Source organism: Armigeres subalbatus, chromosome 2 (genome assembly GCF_024139115.2).
Source record: "Armigeres subalbatus isolate Guangzhou_Male chromosome 2, GZ_Asu_2, whole genome shotgun sequence".
In the NCBI taxonomy this organism is placed as follows: domain Eukaryota; kingdom Metazoa; phylum Arthropoda; class Insecta; order Diptera; family Culicidae; genus Armigeres; species Armigeres subalbatus.
Window position 1 is genome coordinate 279,302,442 of NC_085140.1, and position 24,848 is coordinate 279,327,289.

A 24,848-nucleotide genomic window follows, 5' to 3' on the forward strand; every position below is an offset into this window, starting at 1 on the left:
GATAGAAAGCTATTTCGACCCCTCTAATGAGTTTTTCTTATTTTTATAATGCTCGAGAAAGGCACCACCAACACTAGGTGGAATATTTTGCAGTCACGGCTTCAAAAATATCATCATAGGATCATCCCCAGGAGCTTGTTTTGAACTACGGGGAGGATGATCTGCTCGTGTTTCTGTGTTTGAGGTTCAAGATGATGAAACTAATACAGAAAAATTGCCAAAGAAATCCTGAATGTGATTTCGAAGAACTTTCCGAGAACATTACAAAGAATTCTCCGAAAAGTAACCAATGAAATTGCCCAGCCACCCTCAGCATGGTCTTGCTTTGTATCCGCGCGTCTTACCGCACGGCTAAGGACCCCTAAGGGCCCCTGAATCCCTTCATATAAAAGGGTATTAGACTGGCCCAGCTTAGTATGGGGAGAAAAAAATGTTGTCGAATTCCACGGGACTGGATTGTGTCTTAAGGTGAGAAAATCAGTCTCTCAAAATTTCAGCTCAATCGCTTATTGCATAAGCTGACGCATTTGATTTGAAGTTTGTATGGGGATTTCAGTCAAAATGTATAGGAAAAAACACCTCCGACACTCATTCGGTCTGGAAATTGGTTCTGATTGCTTGATTCAGCTCAGAATTGCACAAGGGCTGTTAGTATGCTACAGAACAATTCCACAGAACATTGCACGATGATTAAATGAACTTTTATATACTTTTTAGCTGACTCGATTCGATCAATAAATCCAAAAGTAGACAAAACAGCCCCTAACAAATCAGCCGAAAGCTAAATAAAAGTTCATTTAATCATCATACAATGCTCTGTGGAATTGTTTTGTAACATATCAACAGCCGTTTTGCAATTCCGAGCTCAATCGAGCCCCGTGAAATTCTACAACTTGTTGTTTACTGGGCCAGTTTAATGGGTATTGTGGCCACTATATGTAGGAGAAAGTTAAAAGTCTTGCATTGAGTGATAATTTATCCCGTTTACTGATTAGTTTCGTGTAAATAGACTCAGAAATGTTATAGGGTAACGGTACCAATAGTGGAGGTATTAGTAGATCCACAAAAGAAAATATTTTTTAAAAATTGATAATTATGGGAAATTTAATGCTTTAATATCTTATTCAATAGATAAACTAATGAATTTGCTAACAAAAATGAGATAGATGTCATTTAACATAAATAATTACCAAATATTGCTTGCACCACTGTGGGTACACTGTTCCTTTAGTGGAGGTAAAAATTAATTTTGGTTCCCATAGTGGTGCTATCCATTGGTTTCTTATGAGATTCGCCACTATCGGTACAGTTGCACCACTATAGGTGCAAGGGAGTCAATTTTGTTAAGGAAAATCATTGTTTTCAATAGTTTTTCAAGCGAAATCTCAAGATAAGTTGCATTCAACAGGATATTTGAAGCACGATGCATCAACTGAAACCATCGTAAAGTGTATAAATATGATAAATCTCATTAAAACCCCACTACCTCCACTATTGGTGCTACCAGGAACTAATTACCGGGACATCGGAGTCCCGAAGAACCGATTTAAAATTCATGCAACCCAGATGAGCTGACGAGACCAGCACCGCCAGAGGCGCTAGTGTATTTTACTCATATTATGGTAAATTTATTTGAAAGTGTTTGCTGTGAGTTTTTGACAGATTCCTACCCACTCAAAGCCGCGGCGAAATTTACTTCTTCTTTTTTCATCGAAAATAAAATGCGCCGTGTTTTGACGTTTATTTTATCCTGACAGATAATAAAAATCAAACTGAAAGGATTGAACAGAGAAACTATAATATTTACAATAGGCATTCGAATATAATTCGCAAGGTAAGAGAATTCTATTGCTTGTTTTCCATTTTAATAAACTTTACTTCCTCCAGAATAAAAAATGAAAACGATACCGGCGAAGTAAAAATATGAAGGAATGGATTTGCTTACGCTAACCCAGAGAAGGCCGTGACCGGAAATCGTATGTTCATCAAATTTTAGTTGAACCATCTCACCAAGTTGACGGACAGTATCATGGTTAAACTAAAGCCTGATCCGGAACCCGAAAACAAACTTCACTAGTTCCGATGCGCAAATATCATACGGCTTCTACTAGCACAACATCTTGCAAATGGATTACACTTGCCTGAGTATTTCTCGCCGCGACTGCAACTCGCCCAAGTGAGCTCTACGTCCTTAGGAGTTCTATCAGTGTCTAGCTTGTACATCTCCCATGAGGCAGAAGCCCGTCGAGAGTATTTTTACCTGGAGCCGACCGACAACGGAAGGGAGCATCCGGAGATCCTTCTGAATTAGTCATGGTGGGTAAGTAATTTATTTCGAAATAAGGAAATTTATTTCAGCACAACAATGTTTGTAACTCATTAGAATGAGGTTGATAAAGGCAATGGGTAGAAAATTAGACCAGCAAATGTCACCTTAAGGGCCGATGTCCACGTAGCGGTTTTTTAAAACTGCGTGCACGCCGCGTCCACGCAAGGTACCCAGCATCAAATGCAGTCGAGCAAACGTTTCCATTTGATGTTGGGTACCTTGCGTGAACGCGGGGGTACGCAGCGTAAAAAACCGCTACGTGGACATCGGCCCTTAAACAACATTTTGCTGTACGCGTTCTTCACACTACCTACGTCCTGGGGGATCTCAGTAATGCACTGATTATTACACTGAGCATCTCAAAATAATATTTTGCTTTGAGTGTACCGGCGCATTATCACGCTATATGCGCCCTGTGGCACCTCAGTAGTGCACTTATAGTAACAATTAGTCTCTCAAAATAACATACGTATAACATAGCGTACTGATGCATATTCACTAGGGTGGTTAAAAAAATCGATTTTGCTCCACAGTGCTCATCTGATTCTTTATCATGTTCTGAGTGTCCTCTGAAAATTTGAGCTCATTTGGATTAAAACTGATTTAGCACAAGCGATTTCAAGTTTGCATGCAAATTAGTATGGGGAAATTTATTTTTCATTATACTGTTGATGACGTTTCCCCATCAAGCGCAGGTTAAAAGAAAACCTACATAGCTAAAAGGAATACTCAACAGCTTTCACTCAGTGAAAACCGCATCTCAATGAATCGTTCCAATAATTAGTAATCGAATTTAATCTACACCGTGGTGTTCAGGAGCTAATTGCTTAACTCCTCAACAGGCAACATCGCTGCTCGTGGCGCGAAAGATAGCACACACAAATTCAGGCTACTATGTTGCACTGCACATTTCAGTGATGCCCTCAAAGAAGTTTAACGATCATGACTAAAGATTCGCATCCTGTCTTAAAATCGATTACTAATTATTGGGGCGATTAATCAACATGCGGTTTTCGTTGGGTGAAAGCTGTTGAGTATTCCTTTTAGCTGTGTAGGTTTTCTTTTAACCTGCGCTTAATGCGTAAGCGTCATTAACAGTATACTGAAAAAATAAATTTCCCCGTTCTAATTTGCATGCAAACTTGAAATCGCTTGTGCTAAATCAGTTTTAATCCAAATGAGCTCAAATTTTCAGAGGACACTTAGAACATGATAAAGAATCAGATGAGCACTGTGGAGCAAAATCGATTTTTTTAACCACCCTAATATTCACATTACCTGCGCCATGGCGCGTCTCAGACTGAGTTGCTCTGAGTATGAACTACCCTTTACCCTTGTTATTGACAAAATGTAATAATATGAATGAATGAAATTCTTACGATAGTTGAAGGTATTTCATACTACTTAATTATTCTTCTTCTTCTTCAATGGCTCTACATTCCAAATGGAACTTGGCCTGATTTTCAATTTAGTATTCTATTAACATTTCCTCAGTTATTAATTGAATTTTTTTTATGCTCGCCATTGTAGAGTATTTAGGGGAACTGTTTTGTTTTTCATCTCACTGAACATATATTCATTTCATCGCAAAACAAAGAAATACAGTACCAATCTCGTCGCTTCTTTTTGCCAACACGCGTGCTCACTGCTGAAAAAAAAATCACAAAAATATGAAACAAACCAAAATTCATTTCAATGCTTTGTTTTTGATGGGATGGAAATAGGAGCTATGGGATGAAGTGCCGAACCGTTCCCCTATCTTGTGTGGCAAGTACAATAGATACACTATGCCCAGGGTGTCTAAAATGTTTCCAACCCGAAAACATCATACACCGGACCGAGAATCGAACTCGCCATCTCCGGATTGACAATCCTACGCCTTTGCTCGCAAGGCTACTGGAGACCCCCATTCTAATACTATTGTTTTGATAAGAAAATTAGTTTGAGCTTTTTAGTGGAATGTCTTCTATTGTTTTGTTATTAACTTTATTCTATTAACTTCAACTATTAAGGTTCGATATCAACGTAGCGTTTTTTCAAAGTCGCGTGCACGCGGCGACACTGCGTTACCGCTCTTTTCCAATGACGCACTTGCTTCCTTGAAACGCCGCGTGCACTCAGCGTAACGGGGGCATCAGGTATAAGGTAAACTTTTTTCAACAGCGGACTGAACAGGTTTGACACTATTCACAGTTTGAACTGCAGCATTTAGATTGGTCTATGGTCATTTTCTGTATCGATCGTAAAAATAAGGAACCGTAATGTATTTGTAACAACTAATCGTATCGATTTTACAATTTATTTGCATAATGTGTTACAATACAACACTACAATTTTTATATCGTGTTGATTTTATGGTTTTTAATTATGCATATTAGGAATATCTAATTTCTTTGTAAAATTTTACTTTAAGTTCTACATTGTTGTTTTTTATTTTTTCCACCACTTGAAGATAATTTAACAGATACGTATTTCGACTTCAACTGTAAGGCCGTCTTCAGTGGCTCGACTTGGGCATTTAATTGTTTTCGACTGGTTGGATTATGTAATCCTGGATGATATGCGTTTCTCCATCATGTTCATCCTACATAGTTTCAACGCAACATTTCAGTAGCTCTCTGCAGAAAAAAATGAGATCGGTATTTAAAATTATTGCGTAGAGCGCAAACAGAAAATTTCCCTACTTGATGTGCCCTGGTAATCAACATAGCCATTACTGTAAAATCATTCCTCAAGCTGGTATTCTTTCTAGATTCATCTTGAAGAATGCGATCTGGAACGAAAGAAAGAAAAAAATAATTCAAAATCAATAATACTGACGATCGTCAATAAAAGCACTCCATCACAAGGCACTTTTATGAATAACTCTATATCGTAATGTGTGGCCGATTTACCTCCATTTATAATGTTGAATCCAGTTGTGAGGCTACCATATCATAAAATGTAGACAGCATGATTTTTCAGTCGACGTTAAATCGCCATCCCAGCCTCTCCTGCCGTTTAATTCTAGCAATGCATAGTCGGATCTCGCCAATTAGAAGGCGATGGTCAGAGGCGATGTCAGCACTGCGTTTGTTCCGGACAGCCATCATGAAGGCTCACGAGAGTCATTTTGCACCTGGTCTGCCCATCTCGCTCGCTGCGCTCCACGCCGTGTCAACCTCTTTGCAGGGTTGCTGTCCGGCATTCTTACAAAATGTCCTGCCCATCGTACCCTTCCGGCTTCAGCTACCTTCTGGATACTGGGTTCGCCGTAGAATTGGGCGAGCTCGTGGTTCATTCTTCACCGCCACACACCGTCTTCTTGCACACCGCCAAAGATGGCACCCGTCTCTCGAATACTCCGAGTTAGTCCAGTTATTCTGCATGTATAGATTAGATAGGTTTTATGAAGGTGTTCTATTCTGTTCATTAATTTATGTTCATTAATTCCTGGAGGAACTTCCGAAGGAATTCCTGGAGGAACTTCTGAAGGAATTCCTGGAGGAACTTCCAAAGGAATTCCTGGAGGAACTTTTAAAGGAATTCCTGGAGGAACTTCCAAAGGAATTCCTGGAGGAACTTCCGAAGGAATTCCTGGAGGAACTTCCGAAGGAATTCCTGGAGGAACTTCCGAAGGAATTCCTGGAGGAACTTCCGAAGGAATTCCTGGAGGAACTTCCGAAAGAATTCCTGGAGGAACTTCCGAAAGAATTCCTGGAGGAACTTCCGAAGGGATTTCTGGAGGAACTTTCGAAGGGATTCCTGGGGGAAATTCCGAAGGGCTTCCTGGGGGAAATTTCGAAGGAATTCCTGGAGGAACTTCCGAAGGAATTCCTGGAGGAACTTCCGAAGGAATTCCTGGAGGAACTTCCGAAGGAATTCCTGGAGGAACTTCCGAAGGAATTCCTGGAGGAACTTCCGAAGGAATTCCTGGAGGAACTTCCGAAGGAATTTCTGGAGGAACTTCCGAAGGAATTTCTGGAGGAACTTCCGAAGGAATTCCTGGAGGAACTTCCGAAGGAATTCCTGGAGGATCTTCCGAAGGAATTCCTGGAGGGACTTCCGAAGGAATTCCTGGAGGAACTTCTTAGGAACTCCCGAAAGAATTCCTGGAGGAACTTCCTTAGGAACTCCCGAAAAAATTCCTGGAGGAACTTCCGAAGGAATTCCTGGAGGAACTTCCGAAGGAATTCCTGGAGGAACTTCCGAAGGAATTCCTGGAGGAACTTCCGAAGGAATTCCTGGAGGAACTTCCGAAGGATTCCTGGAGGAACTTCCGAAGGAATTCCTGGAGGAACTTCCGAAGGAATTCCTGGAGGAACTTCCGAAGGAATTCCTGGAGGAACTTCCAAAGGAATTCCTGGAGGAACTTCTGAAGGAAATCCTGGAGGAACTTCCGAAGGAATTCCTGGAGGAACTTCGAAGGAATTCCTGGAGGAACTTCCGGAGGAATTCCTGGAGGAACTTCGAAGGAATTCCTGGAGGAACTTCCGAAGGAATTCCTGGAGGAACTTCCGAAGGAATTCCTGGAGGAACTTCCTAAGGAATTCCTGGAGGAACTTCCGAAGGAATTCCTGGAGGAACTTCCGAAGGAATTCCTGGAGGAACTTCCGAAGGAATTCCTGGAGGAACTTCCGAAGGAATTCCTGGAGGATCTTCCGAAGGAATTCCTGGAGGAACTTCCGAAGGAATTCCTGGAGGAACTTCTTAGGAACTCCCGAAAGAATTCCTGGAGGAACTTCCGAAGGAATTCCTGGAGGAACTTCCGAAGGAATTCCTGGAGGAACTTCCGAAGGAATTCCTGGAGGAACTTCTGGAGGAATTCCTGGAGGAACTTCCGAAGGAATTCCTGGATTAACTTCCTGAGAAATTCCTGGAGGAACTTCGTTAGGAACTCCCGGAGGAATTTCTGTAGAAACTTCCGAAGGAATTCCTGAAGGAACTTCCGGAGGAACTTCCGAAGGAATTCCTGGAGGAACTCCCGAAGGAATTCCTGGATAAACTTCCGGAGAAATTCCTGGATAAACTTCCGGAGAAATTTCTGAAGGAACTTCCTTAGAAACTCCCGAAGGAATTCCTGGATAAACTTCCGAAGGAATTCCTGGATAAACTTCCGAAGAAATTCCTGGAGGAACTTCCTTAGGAACTCCCGAAGGAATTCCTGGAGAAACTTCCGAAGGAATTCCTGGATAAACTAGCGGAGAAATTCTTGGAGGAACTTCGTTAGGAACTCCCGGAGGAATTCCCGTAGAAACTTCCGAAGGAATTTCCTATGGAACTTCCGAAGGAATTTCTAGAGGAACTTCCGAAGGAATTTCTAGAGGAACTTCCGAAGGAATTCGTGGATGAACTTCCGAAGGAATTCCTGGAGGAACTTCCGAAGGAATTCCTGGAGGAACTTCCGAAGGAATTCCTGGAGGAACTTCCGAAGGAATTCCTGGAGGAACTTCCGAAGGAATTCCTGGAGGAACTTCCGAAGGAATTCCTGGAGGAACTTCGAAGGAATTCCTGGAGGAACTTCGAAGGAATTCCTAGAAGAACTTCGAAGGAATTCCTGGAGGAACTTCCGAAGGAATTCCTGGAGGAACTTCCGAAGGAATTCCTGGAGGAACTTCCGAAGGAATTCCTGGAGGAACTTCCGAAGGAATTTCTGGAGGAACTTCCGAAGGAATTTCTGGAGGAACTTCCGAAGGAATTCCTGGAGGAACTTCCGAAGGAATTCCTGGAGGATCTTCCGAAGGAATTCCTGGAGGGACTTCCGAAGGAATTCCTGGAGGGACTTCCGAAGGAATTCCTGGAGGAACTTCTTAGGAACTCCCGAAAGAATTCCTGGAGGAACTTCCTTAGGAACTCCCGAAAAAATTCCTGGAGGAACTTCCGAAGGAATTCCTGGAGGAACTTCCGAAGGAATTCCTGGAGGAACTTCCGAAGGAATTCCTGGAGGAACTTCCGAAGGAATTCCTGGAGGAACTTCCGAAGGAATTCCTGGAGGAACTTCCGAAGGAATTCCTGGAGGAACTTCCGAAGGAATTCCTGGAGAAACTTCGAAGGAATTCCTGGAGGAACTTCGAAGGAATTCCTGGAGGAACTTCCGAAGGAATTCCTGGAGGAACTTCCGAAGGAATTCCTGGAGGAACTTCCGAAGGAATTCCTGGAGGAACTTCCGAAGGAATTCCTGGAGGAACTTCGAAGGAATTCCTGGAGGAACTTCGAAGGAATTCCTGGAGGAACTTCAGAAGGAATTCCTGGAGGAACTTCCGAAGGAATTCCTGGAGGAACTCCCGAAGGCATTCCTGGAGGAACTCCCGAAGGAATTCCTGGAGGAACTCCCGAAGGAATTCCTGGAGGAACTCCCGAAGGAATTCCTGGAGGAACTCCCGAAGGAATTCCTGGAGGAACTCCCGAATGAATTCCTGGAGGAATTCCTGGAGGAACCTCAGAAGGAATTCCTGGAGGAACCTCAGAAGGAATTTCTGGAGGAACTTCCGAGGGAATTCCTGGAGGAACTTTCGAAGGAATTCCTGGAGAAACTTCCGAAGGAATTCCTGGAGGAACTGCCGAAGGAATTCCTGGAGGAACTCTCGAAGGAACTCCTGGAAAAACTCCAGAAGGAATTCCTGGAGGAACTCCAGAAGGAATTCCTGGAGGAACTCCAGACGGAATTCCTGGAGGAACTCCCGAAGGAATTCCTGAAGGAACTTCCGGAGGAATCCCTGGAGGAACTTCCGAAGGAGGTCCTGGAGGAACTTCCGAAGGAATTCCTGGAGGAACTTCCGAAGGAATTCTTGGAGGAACTTCCGAAGGAATTCCTGGATAAACTTCCAGAGAAATTCCTGGAGGAACTTTCTTATGAACTCCCGGAGGAATTCCCGTAGAAAGGAACTCCTGGAGGATTTCCCGTAGAAACTTCCGAAGGAATTCCTGGAGGAACTAGTTTCCATGCAAAACATAAAAAAAATCTAATAAACTCATACATTCTGCGATCTTGTTAAAATTTTGTAGCGTTGTTCCTCATTCAATGAATGAACCTAGAACAAGCTTATGTAACGTAATGTAAAATCTCAATAGAACTAGTATGCGGGTATATTCAAAATGGGACAAGGTTGGTTTGGGGTTTTTCACATTTCTCCCGAACAGTCTCATTTTTTATAATGTTACGTAGAAGTATGATGAACGGTGACGAAAATCCAAATGGGACTGATATGCAAGTACCGGCAGTATAAGAGTCGGACAAACAGACAGAAATTCGTTTTTATGTACTTAAATTGTCTACCTTAATATTTGATAACATTTTATATTTTCTTATATTTATAGGTCATTGCTCATGAGGGTTCGGCGGAGGAGAAACTATCTATGCGTAAGGAGTTGGAAGAACGCTTGAACTTGTCAAGTTAACGCAATAGATAAAAAATGGATTCGAGGAAAAAATTGCTTAAGACGTTGTAAAACTGGATGCTGAACGGGCCATCGAAGGTCTGCATAAAGATATCAACAAATGCAAAGTCGATTTCTTTGAGCATCAGATACATCTGGGATGAGATCAAGCGCAGCTTAGCTATTGGCTTTTTGAATCCTTGCCTGGGTTATTCGTAGAGCACGATCTTGTCCAGTGCATGGGATACTTCTTCAGGACGAGTTTGCAGATTTTATCATAGCAAAGAAAAAGGCAATGCTTAGTGCTCAAAGTCTTAACCCAAGAGGGTGCGTGAGAAAAACGTGAAATACTGCCACTTATGAAAGATTGTCCAGCAGACCAAATAACTATGAACAAAGAAGATCTAGAAACAACCCTCGCGTTCATTTATCACAAAATACATTGAAAGTAAGATTCTACTGATTCCAAACACGACCCGTGACCGAATGCTAACATTATTTTTGAAGCCACCATCCGCAGGAACCTTTTAGGACTAGATAGAATCGAAAATTCTCCTGGGTTATTTGGGTAGCATGAAGGTTACTGATCGAGAAGGTGCACTGCAGTTTTACTTCAAAGGAACTGTATGCAATGGGGTCGCAATCGACAGGCGGCTACGAAAAATGAAGAACCCAATGATCAAACCCAAGGCATGAAGAACGACGAATCTGACGGTGAAAGACATCTGAAAGACAACTTATTTTTGACAAAAGTCTTGGCTATGATTTGCCAGACAGGGTTATTGTTGCAAGTAATCAACATCGTCAAAAGTTCGTTTTCTTGCAACAATCCTGCTCCAAATCGAACAATGTATTGATCCTGAATTTCTGTGTTTCGCATTCGAAGGGAAGAAGAAGATCATATAAGATAAATCTACCATCACAAAATCAATCATAAAGGGCCAGAAGAATCTGGGAAGAATTTTATATGAGCGCTACAAACTATCTCCAGCTTTCCTACATTATAATTCGGTTTTCAACTGAAAGCACAATATATACCGCACAGGCCACTTCGGCCTTAGTCTGAATAAATCTATATAATAAAAATGAAATGGTCTGTGTTCGTATCTGCATAACTCGAAAACGGCGAATGGATTTTCTTTAATCCTTCAGCAGATATGTTCGTTACAGTTTCCGACGGGTTTATATGATATTTCCTCATGTAAAAATTACGAGTAAGGATGAGAAAACTGAAATTAAGATTTGTATTGGAATTTCGCTTGAGTAGTTCAGAACGCGCATTTTCGCCTACTATGCAGGACAACGTCTGCCGGGTCGACTAGTCTATATAATAAAAATGAAATGGTCTGTGTTCGTATCCGCATAACTCGAAAACGACTGGATGGATTTTCTTCATTTCTTCAGCAGATATTTTCGTTATAGTTTCCGACGGGTTTATAGTATACTCTCCCATGTGAAAATCAGAAGTAAAGTTGAGAAAATCGCGAAAAACTAAAAATTAGAATTCGTATGGGAATCTTTGCATGGGCAGTTACAACATGCTTTCTGGCCTACTATGCAGGACAACGTCTGCCGGGTCAACTAGTCTATATAATAAAAATAAAATGGTCTGTGTTCGTATCCGCATAACTCGAAAACGGCTGGATGGATTTTCTTCATCCCTTCAGCAAATATGTTCGTAGTCGTTTCCGACGGGTTTATATGATGTTTTCTCATGCAAAAATCACGAATAAGGTTGACCAAATTGTTAAAAACTAAAATTAAGAACCGTATGGAAATTTCGCATGGGTAGTTCACAACGCGCATTTTCGCCTACTATGCAGGAACACCGTCTGCCGGGTCGACTAGTATAATATAAAAATATATTGAATAGTGGATTGGTAAAGGTATTGTTTTATTGCTTGGTTAGTTGATTGATAGTTTGCATAAATGGTAGATTGATTGCTTTATTGGTTGTTTGATTGGTTGGTCGGCTGGCTAGTTGATTGGTTGGTTTTTTGGTTGTTTGAATGGTTGATTAGTTGGTTGGTTGATTGATTGATTAGTTAATTTGTTAGTTGGTTAAATGGTTAATTGCTTGATTGGTAGCTTACTTGAATGGTTGGTTGGCTGATTGGTTAGTTGCTTGATTGGACGATTGGTTATTGGTTGCTTGATTGATTGGAAGTGTGTTAGAATGATTGTTTAGTTAGTTACTTGATTCGTTTGTTGTTTGCTTGATGGCTGGTTGATTAGTTGCTTGATTGGATAATTGGTATCTTGATTTGTTAGTTGGTTGCTTGATTGGTAGCTTCTTGAATGGTTGGTTGCTTTATTGGTTAGTTGCTTGATAGGTGTAGTATACTTGTAAGTAGCAATAAACTAAGGAGGCTTGGAAATGATTGGCTTACAAGAATGTCACTTGAAATCAGTACATACCTCAGAACGGAAGCAAGTGTTTACCCGTCCTCCCTACAAATTGGCGACGAGGATGAAGAACGTCGAAACATTTAGGAAATTCAGAAAAGTTAGCGAAGAGATATCGGCGGTAAATTCGGAACAAAAGAACAAGCCAGTCTACATCACAAATTTCTACGATAAATATTTTTTTAATGAATATATAATGAATAATTACCATATGCATAGTGATCCTTGGGTAGAGACGTCAACGCCATATGCTTACGCAATTCTTCCATAAATTTCGAAAAACCTGTCTTTTTCGGGTTGATTTTTAAAATTTCGAGATCTGTGTCAATGGGCTTAACAAAAATGGCATCGACAACGGCCCGGGAATGTTTGTCACCGAAAAAGCGACCATCGTACTTGAAGTTCACTACCCGGATGTCCTTCGCCGTCCAGTACTGGTATCTTTTATGCTTGGCGAACACCAGCTCATGGCAAGTATTGCACGGTCTTGCAAACCAGTCTGACACCGCTTTTTCATTGAAGTATCGGAAACAATCCGAACACTGACGGATCTCAATCAAATCATAGACGCTATCCGTAACAAAGTACATCACTGCGTTGTACTCAAGGGAAGTAGATCCATGAATGATCCGGATGTTGTGAGCTATGTCCAGAATATCTGCACTATACTCCTCCAATCTCTCGTGCGTGGAGTCTTTGAGCTTATGCTGAATTGTATCCATGGATATGGGACAACGTAGCAATAGTTTTTTGCACAAATCCATGTTCTCTACAACTTCAGAAATACGCGGACGATTATTGAACAGTCGTGTAGGAGAATACGTGTCGTGTGGAAGCCATGATTTGTATTCTTCGAATACAAATAACTTAAGCAAATAATTCAGCTCCTGCTTGCTCAAATGGTATAAACAACAAAAACATCGATGCTGTCAGTAATGCACGGTGAGAGAAACATGCGTGATAACTGACAGCGTATTTAGTGTCTTTTCAGTTGTATACCTAGGACTCCTACACACCGATTGAGAATTAAGTGCAACACGAGAAAATTGCGAGTGTCGGATCCCGGTATTAGTCCCTGGTGCTACCTCCACTAAGGGTACGGTTACCCTACATATACAAATATACAAGTTTGATATGAAGTGTGCTTTATATTAAGGACACCGTACCACAATTTATAAAACAAACTTACACATTCATCGGAGCTGTGACATAGAAAGCGGTTCGTTTTGTACTGTCATGTGCTCTCACCAGTGTCGATAGACCAAGGCCTTCTGGTGGGGTTGCCTTAATTTTACTTAAGAGCCATCGTAGAGCGTCATCCGGGGCATCCTCTGTGATCGAAGAACAGTATATTGAAATATTTTCACTCGCCACACTAATGACACCCATCCCGTAGTCAATTCTTACCTGGAAATTCAATCACCACGTCGCATTGAGTTGGAATTTTGTTCAACCACAGCCGCCGTGGCGTCATGAGGTGTCCTGCACATGGCACTCGTCGTCGTATCAGTCTGGATGCTGGAAGGAGAAAAAAGAAAGCCAAAGGTAAAATCGTGGCAGTTTCGTTGAGCAAGGTTTAACGGTTAAGCAGGTCAATGTAAAAGAAAGATCATATTCAAAGTAAAGGATGTTCCACAGATCATCGATTCCCCTTCGTACGAGGGCCAGGACCGTACATATCGTACCCATCAACAATCTATGCACACAGGCACAGCATGTAGAAGATTTAATTCGAAAAAGGTATTGGAAAGTAAACCAGGACCCAGTTTGTTAGACAGGGGCTCTGCTACGAAGAACTTTTACTTTTTGCTTTAAATGTTCCGTAACTCGCCTTCTTCTCTTCTTTTCCTTCATTTTCTTCTTCTTCTTCTTCTTCTTCTTCTTCTTCTTCTTCTTCTTCTTATTCTTCTTCTTATTCTTCTTCTTCTTCTTCTTCTTCTTCTTCTTCTTCTTCTTCTTCTTCTTCTTCTTCTTCTTCTTCTTCTTCTTCTTCTATGGCTCTACATTCCAACTGGAAATTTGCCTGCTTTTCAACTATTAGCATTTCCTCAGTTATTGATTGAAATCTTTCTATGGCCGCCATTGCATGAGTATGTATCTTGTGTGGCAAGTACAATGAAAACACTATGCCCAGGGTGTCGAGATTGGATCCCACCCGAAAACATCCTAGACCGGACAGAGAATCGAGCTCGCCATATATACTCAGACCAAACCCTTTCAGTCCCATTCCCGAAACGTTGTTGCCGGGGCGAGATTAGTGACCACAGCGGAACACGACCTTATTTAGGATTTTGCCAATCGACACCATCTTAGCAAAGACGCTGCACTTAGTTTCTAGTGTCTTTACCCATGTTGGTACATCATACCGGATTATATAATAATAACCCCTGTCATAAGCTTACGCGTCTGATTTTCCACCACTGATCTATTCGACATGCATTCTGGATCTTATTACTAGCCACGCCCATTCGCCTGCCTAAGGGGGCTAAACATGCAGGTTCCTACCCTAATTTAGCCTGTTGCAACTCATGGTGACTGGTACTACCACCACTGGTGGAGCTAAACTGCGGCACGATGGGGCATGTGACCCACCAAATTGCTCTGAAAAAAAACTTATTTTTCGCCAAATTGTATAAACACTGGCGAACTAAGCTGGGGACGATTGAGCATGTGACCCACCAAATTGGATATTTTCCCTGAAATTTTATTATCACAAATTATCACAAAAATAAGAAACTAACCAAATTCCTTTTCATTGCTTTGTTTTTGATGGGATGGAAATAGGAACTATGAGGTAAAGTGCCGAACCGTTCCCCTACATACGCCTACATACGCCAATTTTCAATAGAAAACAACTTTCTTACGGTTATTTCCGAAGATTTTTTTTGGATATAACTTTTTTCGTAAATTCTTGTAAGATTTCCTTCGGAAATAACTTTAGCATTTGCTTTAGAAATTTCTTTGCAAAATCTTTCCAAAATCTTTAGGATTTTAATTAGAAAATTTGTTTGAGAATTCATTCCTGGAAATTTCTCCAGGAATTTCTTCAAAAAAATCTTTCGAAAATCCTTCCACTTTTTTTCTTTTTTTTTCGCAAGCTGTCATGACAGAGAACTGATTCGGGAGGATATGCCCCATGATAAATTTCTTTTAGAAAGCTTCAAATGCGGAGAGCACTGGCTCTGATGATTCATTTTAACTTGTTTTACACAGCTGTGCAGTAACCAATACGAAAGGAACGAAAACAAAGCGAGAATCGCCAATTTTCTGTGGGGGCTACCTATCCGATTCTGTTTTTTTTCGCACTTGTATACAAGTTTGATAAATTTGTTATCATGGCTTGTTATGATTAGGAACAGTTTTTGCCTCTCTTTTATCGTTGTTCGTTATCTATTGAGAGCCATTTCTGCAAACCCTGCGCGAGGTATTTCCTCATAATATTCTTTCGAAAATTAAAAAAAGAAATTATAAGAAAATTTCGAAAGATCCTTCTTTAAGGATTTTTTCAGTACCTACAACACCTACGGAAAAACAATTTAGGATTACCTTTGGAGATTCCTTTAGGAATTAAATTTAAAGAATTTTATCAAGAAATCCGTTTGGAAACTCTACACCGATAGAAAAATCCACTGAAATTTACGCTAAAAATCATGCACATAAATGGAACGCCATTATTAGCGTAATTCCATACGGGATATAGCCTGAATGTATACAATATTCGACGTGAATCGTCAATATTGCATACAAGTTGTAAGCAATCTTGTTGGCAAGAGGACCATTTCAGCGTAGAATAGCGTAAATTTTTGCATGTCAAGTTTTACGCGCTGTTTATATTTCATTATTTTTTTCTGTGTAGGAAGAAATTCTTGAAATTTCCCTCAGGAATTTCTTCAGAACTTTCTCCAGGATTTCTTTCGAGAATTCTTTTAGGAATTCCTTCGGTTATTCCTCTGGATTTGTTTAGCAATTCTTACAAAAATTCCTTTAAATTTTTGGAGATTCGTTTTGTAATTCCTTTGTAATTTCCTTTGCGCAATTTTTCGGGAATCTCTTCAGAAAATCATTCAGAATTTCTTTTAAGAATCCTTCGTAAATTTTATTTGGAAATTATTTTGAGAATTTCTTTGACAATTCTTTAGAAATTCCTTACGAAATTTCTTCAAAAAACCCTTTGAAATTTCCGTTAGAAACTCCTCCATAAAAATCCTTTTGGATTTCCTATTTCATTCTTTTATATTTTTCCGTAGGATTTTTACAACAAAATTTTCGGAATAATTCCTGCGTGAAATTTTGGAAGAAATTTTTTGGAAAAAAAATAAAAAGGCCTTTCTGAGGTTTTACGGAAGAATAAACTACAGGGGAGTTAAAAAAAGGAGGGCAAGAATTTCTGAACGAATTTCTGAGGAATTATTAAAAGAATTCTCGGAAGAATTTCCTAACAAATTCCTAATGGAATTCCCATATATATTTTTAGATTTCTACAAGAATTCCTTCTAGAACATCTGAGAAGTTTCTTAAATAATTCGTTTAGGATTCTTCCGAAAAAAAATCTAATTTTTATCGGAATTGCTTCTTTACATTTTTAAAAGAATGTCTTGGGAAATCTCCAAAGGAATTGTCTGATTTATCTTCGAAGTAATTTCCAGACGATTTTCTGGAAAAATCCCTAGACTAAATTCCGTAAAAATACTTAGAGGAGTGTTCAAAGATATTCTTGGACAAATTCAATGTCGAAAATGCCTTCAGGAGTTCCGTTGTCACTTCCGTTAGCAATTCGTTCCTAAGGAAATTCCTGAAATTTTGTCCTACATTTGTGGAAGACATTTTTGCTGGAAATTTCGGAAGAATTATTACTGGAGAAATTTCCGAGGGAATGGAATTTCCGATGGTATCCGAAGAACAATTTATGAATTAGATGTTTTTGGAAAAATATTTCAAAGAATTTCTAGAGACCTTTTCAATAAATTTAGACGGTGCATTGCATTTTATAGACGATAATCTATATATGTACATAAACTGAATTTCTGTCTGTTTGAACCTCGTCTGAGACTCGGAAAGTACTGAACCGATCGGCATTAAAGTTTGTATGCAGAGGTTTTCGGGGCCGGGGAAAGTTCTTAAGATGGTTCGAGACCCCTCCCCGCTATGGAAAGGGGGGCTCCCATACAAATGAAACAGAAATTTTTGCATAACTTGTGATCTAATCAGAGAATAAATCAATTTTAGGCAAAATGAAGTTCGTCGGGTCTGCTAGTATGCAATGAAATTTCTGTAATACATATTTGAAATTACCTGACATGTTATTAATTGGTTTATCGCCTGATCCGCTATTGTGAATTTCGACCTGGGTGTTTGTCAGATGAAATTTTATATCATTTTCCGTGCTTTGCCGTCAAAATATCTTGTAATCTTGTAATCTTGTAATATCAACGCACCCTCTGACCATAGCCTATCTGCGTTGTATTTAAATACCACTGAGCGATACGTCTACTGGGCAACACGTCCGGTGTGCACTGCACTAAGATCTCCTTAGATGCAACCGGACCGAGATCTTACTTAAGGCTCCCAAGGGTCCGTTTCGTTGTGATATGTTGCTATAAAATAGAAATATATGCACTTGCTTTTCTAATCTACGGGAATATTTAAATTTACTAATGATATTGATTAGTGACAAGTAAATTCATTCATCGATCAGATTAGAACGAGCTCAGTGCAATTAAAATATAAACGCAATACTTATCTGCAATTCACAGAAGATGTTGGGATTGTCCTTGAAGTAATCACGTTGTGAACACAGACTTCCTGTATTGCCGGTGGTTGTTATGAATATGAATACCACTGCTGATACCGGAACAATAAGATTTTCTTCATCACTGGTCGTCTGGAAAGAGGTAGATAAAAGAATTGGGCCGCTTTCACTCGCCGGCCCGCAAAACATTAGTAACAAAACAAAGACAAAAATACAGTTCTAATAATTCTGTCTTATTAATGGATATCACACATGCCCATCTGATACTCAACTTAACCAAAAACATATCCTCAATACTTAATAAAATGATAACTGTATATAGTTTCTATTATTGTCCATATATACCTACTATTCAATCTAGGATTCCAAATCGGATAAATTAATTCAGTTGCTAACTAAAAGCTTATCCTCAACGCTTTGGCTGTCAATAGTCTCCACAATATGAACCTTAAAGGTTATAACTTTGTTCAATCCTACATCTGTTTATATTAAAACTCAATCCTAACTGCCCCGAAACCGCTTTCAACACTTAATTGCCCCGAGCACAGCCACTACATGCGACCCACAGGACCCCAATCGAGGACGGCCTACACTATACCGTTGTGAGCTTACACCCTCTCCTGGGCTGTGCGACGCTGAAAACATGCTCCTAACGTTTGATGCCTAAAAATAAAAATAATTAAACTAATTACACTAAATCTTACACTTTTGATCGAATCCGGCTGACATTCGCGTTAAACAATGTGTTCCATGAGTGCTGATCACTCATGATAACGCCCCGAATCGGCGAATAAAATTCAGTTTAACGCAGAGTTTAAACCCTCTCTTGCGCTAAGTAATGCTGAAAACCTAACTTCTAGGAATTTGATTCGTAGAAACAAATTATACTGAAATTGGTGCGTGGCAAAATAAGTTAAACTATTAGCTAATTTAGTTAAACCCTGACTACCCCACATTATACTGGCCCGTTTGGAGTCATCCAGTGGCACTTGGTCTTAGCATTCGTTTTCTTTTTAAATTCTATAACAATTCACCACGCTTACCCCCATATTAGTAATATGTAGAACGAATGCTTGACTATTACTATACTAAGTATAGTAAAAGACCGGAAGTAATAATTGGGCCAGCCACCACCATCATTTTCCGTGCTTTGCCGTCAAAATATCAAAAACGAAAGAAAAAATAGTTGTGCCAGTATAGCACGAAACTACAGTGACTATAATAGGACTCTACACGAAACCATATCGATGGCTCATGACCATAGCCGAAACACCTATAAATACCTGCCGAAGGACCATGCCTGACCAGGCATATAGAACAACACACTTTCAGTTTTCCCTTATCCAGCACCTTCTTGGCTTCCGCCAGAGGTACTTGAAACAAGGTAATCTGTGTTCCCACATTGCCTAAATCACGGTATCGTAGATTTCGACGCCATACTAATCGTCCAGTCAACACAAAATCGCATATGCTATCGAATAAGTGTACATACTAAAGGCGATATAGTCGTATTCCTCCATTTGACTGCATGCAAAATGTGCGTATATAGCCACCACTTTGTACACTTATTCGCTATGATATACGATCTTGTGTTTGCTGGGCGCTTAGTGTGTCCACTATGTCTTCGGGTTCAATTATCTCTTCCAGTTATCTGCACTGAATCACATCTACCACAGGTAACAGATATTTAGGCTAGAACCAATTTTATTGAAAATCCTGTGTAAACTTTTGAATTGATATACGTTGGCCCACTACTGCCATCTACTCAGATGATTGCGGTAGTACATACGGACGCTGCTGATTAACAATATTCGAACGCAGCCACTGCATTTGACAGCCGCATTCGGGCTGCGTTTTTAATAACAATGATCCTTGCGCCATCTCTAATCGATTGCCAAACGCGGTCCCAATTTAAAATTCATTTGAATTAACGGTTGCCGATGTTTACACACGTATCGGATGCCAGCCTCAATATCTGTTATCTGTGCATCTACTAAGCCCACGGCTTTCACTACGCCCAGTGGCGCCAGGAGTGGGTGGGACAAGTAGGACATGTCCTACGTATGAAAATATCTGGGTAGGACAGTCGAAGCATTGTCCTACCCATGATTATGGTAAGAACATACCATACGCATAACTAAAAGATCTAATACTATCAATACTGTTTCAATTTAAAGATCTGAAAAAAAAATTAAAACGTTTTAAAGTTAATTAGAGATTTGAAAGTTTACCAGAGGTTAAACTGACAATCGTGGAGGTTTTCGGGATTGTAAAGGAGAAATCTATTTCGAACGGCTTCTCAGAGTCAGAGTGAGGAATTCTTTTAATTCCAAAAAGTGCTCAATGATGTTTCTAATAGTTTCTGCTCTTTCATAAAATTGTTGAAAAATTTCTGGAAGTACGTAAATATTTCTACTATCTTAGGGAAGCTCAGAGAATTTCTGAACACTTGCATGCAATCTTTAGAAAGAAAGAAGTCTGAAATGCAGAGTAACATTATTCTTGAGATTTCTGAAAACCTTTAACAGTACTGAGGGTCTGTCTCATTTGGAGAATTGAACTGAAATTAAACTTAAAAGTGACATTTCAATAATTATCGAATAACCCTGCACGCAGAGCAAGATTACTTTTGACAGACTTTTGACTTTTGATCGAATCATTTTGCATCGGTGTCTAATTGGAATTGCTGGGTAGCACAAGCCATTCTTATAACCGGGTTATTTACTAATTTTCGAACTGTCACTTTTAAGTTTAATTCTCCAAATGAAACAGACCCTGAGGCTCTGTCTCATTTGGAGAATTAAACTTAAAAGTGACAGTTCGAAAATTAGCACACAACCCAGTCATAAAAATGGCTGGTGCTACCCATCAATTTTAATAAGACATCGATGCAAAATGATTCGGTATCTGTCAAAAGTAATCTTGCTCTGCGAGCAGGGTTATTTGATAATTATTGAAATGTCACTTTTAAGTTTAATTTCAGTTTAATTCTCCAAATGAGACAGAGCCTGAACGCCCTGAAAAAATCTTGGAAGATCATATAAGCTTTACTGGTAGATCGTAGCGATGTTTCTGAAGATTTCTAAAGCAATTAATTGCATATTATTCGGCATCTCGGCCGTACGAAAATCTGTTTTTTGTTGAACACATGTTTCGAAATGGACAAATTGATATGGGATTTTCGAAAAAGAATCCACGTGTCTTGGAGGCCTCGAACCATCAATCTCCTACTTTTTAGATATCATGCCTATCCCTACATAAATAACAAGACCACTTAGGGTCTGTCTCATTCGAGCCTGTGGCAAGCGCGGTGTCATCATCATCAATAGACATAGACCGCTGTCATCATTGAAAAGTAGTATGAAAAACAATTGTGCCCGGACATCCTGGCTACGATTTGGCGATGGGCAAAACAATAGCATGACAGTAGCCTGGTCTCATTTGCAGAATTAAACTTAAGGTCACTCCTCACGGAATCCAAGTTTCAAAGTGCTCGCGTTTTCGGGGGCTCGAAAACGGTGGGGGGAGCACTCGATACGGAGGCGGCGCACAACTGTCGTTTTTGTTGATTTAGCTTTGCTACGTGAAGCATGCGTGAAATAATAAAAATGACAGTTGTGTGTTGCTTCCGTATCGAGTGGTGTTCCCCCGAAATAGCGAGCACTTTGAAACTTGGATTCCGTCAGGAGTGACCTTAAAAGTGACAGTTCGAAAATTAGCAAATTACCCGGTCATAAGAATGGCTGGTGCTACCCAGCAATTCCAATAAGACATCGATGCAAAATTATTCGATATCTGTCAAAAGTAATCGTGCTCTGCCAGCAGGGTTATGCGATAATTATTGAAATTTCACTTGTGAGTTTAATTTCAATTTAATTCTCCAATTGAGACAAACCCTTAAAGGTCCCGTTTTGTGGAAAAGCCATCAGAATCCGAATACCAACCTCCACTGCGGTTAGCTCTTCTTGCAAATTTAACATCTTTCGGATGCTTGATTTGCCGAATCGTCAATGCTGTATATCCACAGTCAAGCGAGCCCACCTTGTTTATTATCGAGCACTTCACACACTATGTCCCCAACAACGGGCTGGGCGAATTTGTATAGAGTGTGAATCACTCACTGCACTCTGCTCACACTCTACTATGTTTAATAAGATTTCTAAAGATTCGAATCCCAGTAATTGCTTGAAACCATCAAATGTTTTATAAAATTGGCAGGAATCCATAATCACTTCTTGAAATTCGTAAAGATGTTGGAAGACATGCTTCTTGGAAATGTTCTATTCATTATTATTATTTATTCAGACTAAGGCCGAAGTGGCCTGTGCGGTATATAAGAGTCTTCTCCATTCGGCTCGGTCCATGGCTACACGTCGCCAACCACGCAGTCTACGGAGGGTCCGCAAGTCATCTTCCACCTGATCGATCCACCTTGCCCGCTGCGCACCTCGCCTTCTTGTGCCCGTCGGATCGTTGTCGAGAACCATTTTCACCGGGTTACTGTCCGACATTCTGGCTACGTGCCCGGCCCATCGCAGTCGTCCGATTTTCGCGGTGTGAACGATGGATGGTTCTCCCAACAGCTGATGCAATTCGTGGTTCATTCGCCTCCTCCACGTACCGTCCGCCATCTGCACCCCACCATAGATGGTACGCAGCACTTTCCTTCCGGAAACAAGTACGCGTTGGTCCTCCACGAGCATCGTCCAGGTCTCGTATCCGTAAAGGATTACCGGTTTAATGAGCGTTTTGTAGATTGTCATTTTGGTACGGCGGCGAACTCTTTTCGATCGGAGCGTCTTGCGGAGTCCAAAGTACGTACGATTTCCAGCCACTATGCGTCTCCGAATTTCTCTGCTGGTGTCATTTTCGGCAGTCACCAGTGAGCCCAAGTACACAAATTCTTCTACCACCTCGATTTCGTCACCACCGATGCAAACTCGCGGTGGGTGGCTCACATTGTCTTCTCTTGAACCTCTGCTTATCATGTACTTCGTCTTCGACGTGTTGATGACTAGTCCGATCCGCTTAGCTTCCCTCTTCAGTCTGATGTAGGCTTCCTCCATCTTCTCAAAGTTACGTGCCATAATATCTATGTCGTCGGCGAAACCAAATAGCTGGACGGACTTATTGAAAATTGTACCACTCGTGTTAATCCCTGCTCTTCGTATTACCCCTTCCAAAGCGATGTTGAATAGCAAACACGAAAGACCATCACCTTGCCGTAACCCTCTGCGGGTTTCGAAGGGACTCGAGAATGCCCTGAAACTCGAACTACGCACATCACCCGATCCATCGTTGCTTTGATCAACCGTGTCAGTTTATCCGGAAAACCGTGTTCGTGCATTAGCTGCCATAGCTGGTCCCGATCGATTGTATCATATGCGGCTTTGAAGTCGATGAATAGATGATGTGTGGGCACGTTGTATTCGCGGCATTTCTGCAGTACTTGGCGAATGGCGAACACCTGGTCCGTGGTGGAGCGTTCGCCCATAAAACCCGCCTGGTACTGCCCCACGAACTCCCTTGCAGTTGGTGCTAGTCGAAGGCATAAAATTTGGGAGAGTACCTTGTAGGCGGCGTTCAGCAATGTGATTGCGCGGTAGTTGCTACAATCCAGCTTATCGCCCTTTTTGTAGATGGGACACACGACACCTTCCATCCACTCCTGCGGCAAAACTTCCTCCTCCCAAATCTTGGTAATGACCCAGTGCAGCGCTCTAGCCAGTGCCTCACCACCGTGTTTAAATAGCTCTCCTGGTAGTTGGTCAACCCCAGGGGCTTTGTTGTTCTTCAGCCGGCCAATCTCCTCCTGGATTTCCTGGAGATCCGGAGCCGGTAGAATTATGTCCTGCGCGCGCGTTCTCCCAGGTCCATCACCATACCGCCATCTTCGTCTGCCACATCGCCATTCAGGTGTTCTTCGTAGTGCTGCCGCCACCTTTGGATCACCTCACGCTCGTTCGTAAGAAGGTTCCCGTTTATGTCCTTACACATATCAGGCTGTGGCACGTGGCCCTTACGTGAACGGTTTAACTTCTCATAGAACTTTCGTGTGTTATTAGCGCGGTACAGTTGCTCCGTTTCTTCACGGTCTCGATCTTCCTGCTGGCGCTTTTTCCTCCGGAAAATCGAGTTTTGTCTGTTCCGCGCCTGTTTATATCGTGCCTCGTTCGCCCTCGTGCGGTGTTGCAGCAATCTCGCCTATGCTGCATTCTTCTCTTCCACTAACTGCTCACATTCGCCGTCATACCAGTCGTTTCTCTGATCCGGGGGCACCGTGCCTAGTGCAGCGGTTGCGGTGCTACCAATGGCGGATCGAATATCTCTCCAGCCATCTTCTGGAAATGTTCTATGAACAATGGAAATGTAATGGTTGTCAGTCATAGGGACTTTTATAACTTATCTGAGGACGTCCGAAAAAATCTCTAGAGTTCCGAGAGGGTCTCCGGAAAGTCCCAAAAAGTATTCTATAAATTTGATAATCCAGTTTTTGTCCTACCCTACCAACGTCTCGGAACGTGGCCGCGCCACTGACTACGCCCAACTCTCCCGTCAGCACCCAAGTAACAATTTCCATGCTTGTTGGATTTATTTAATTCTTATAACGGATTTATGACCGCAATCATCATGGCTAGCTGCTCAGTTTTGTTGTCACTCTTATTACTATCAATAAATCTCTCATAAATCTGCTGAAAAAGCCTCAAATGTTAAATTCCAATTGATTTTATCAGTTCTCTACGGTGGTGATGAAGAGCGCAATAAGTCACATTTTCAAAGCTCAATAAAAGCCAAAGCCAAAGCTCGACAAAGCCATTTGACAGCTGCCGCAGCCAAATTCCCTTTTTTGTGGGTAGTTTAAAAGGGGTTTCCAAAAACGCTTATAAGAGGTTTAAAGTGGTCATCTAGAGAGGGCCACATGGCCATATCTTACTCTTATAGTGGTCATCAGATGGTTGTCGTATAATAATGAGTTTTATTGTGAGTTCTTATAATTTGATCGTGAAA

The 24,848-nt window shown here is 41.0% G+C and overlaps 1 protein-coding gene and 1 long non-coding RNA gene across 14 annotated transcripts in view; one reads left to right on the forward strand and one right to left on the reverse strand.

The window, feature by feature from the left end:
* LOC134212298 (anoctamin-8) overlaps positions 1-24,848 on the reverse strand; it is a 134,820-nt gene that overhangs the window by 82,818 nt on the left and 27,154 nt on the right. For all 13 annotated transcript variants that reach the window (XM_062690019.1, XM_062690027.1, XM_062690018.1 and 10 more), the window contains 2 exons: positions 13,499-13,609; positions 13,281-13,422 (listed from right to left, as the gene is read on the reverse strand). In XM_062690019.1, the coding sequence (XP_062546003.1) occupies positions 13,281-13,422; positions 13,499-13,609 (253 nt within the window). The remainder of the gene's footprint in view (positions 1-13,280; positions 13,423-13,498; positions 13,610-24,848) is intronic.
* LOC134212297 (uncharacterized) lies at positions 1,712-10,776 on the forward strand. Its single transcript, XR_009979237.1, has 3 exons — positions 1,712-1,834; positions 1,888-2,320; positions 9,626-10,776. It is a non-coding gene; the product is annotated as an uncharacterized LOC134212297 (long non-coding RNA).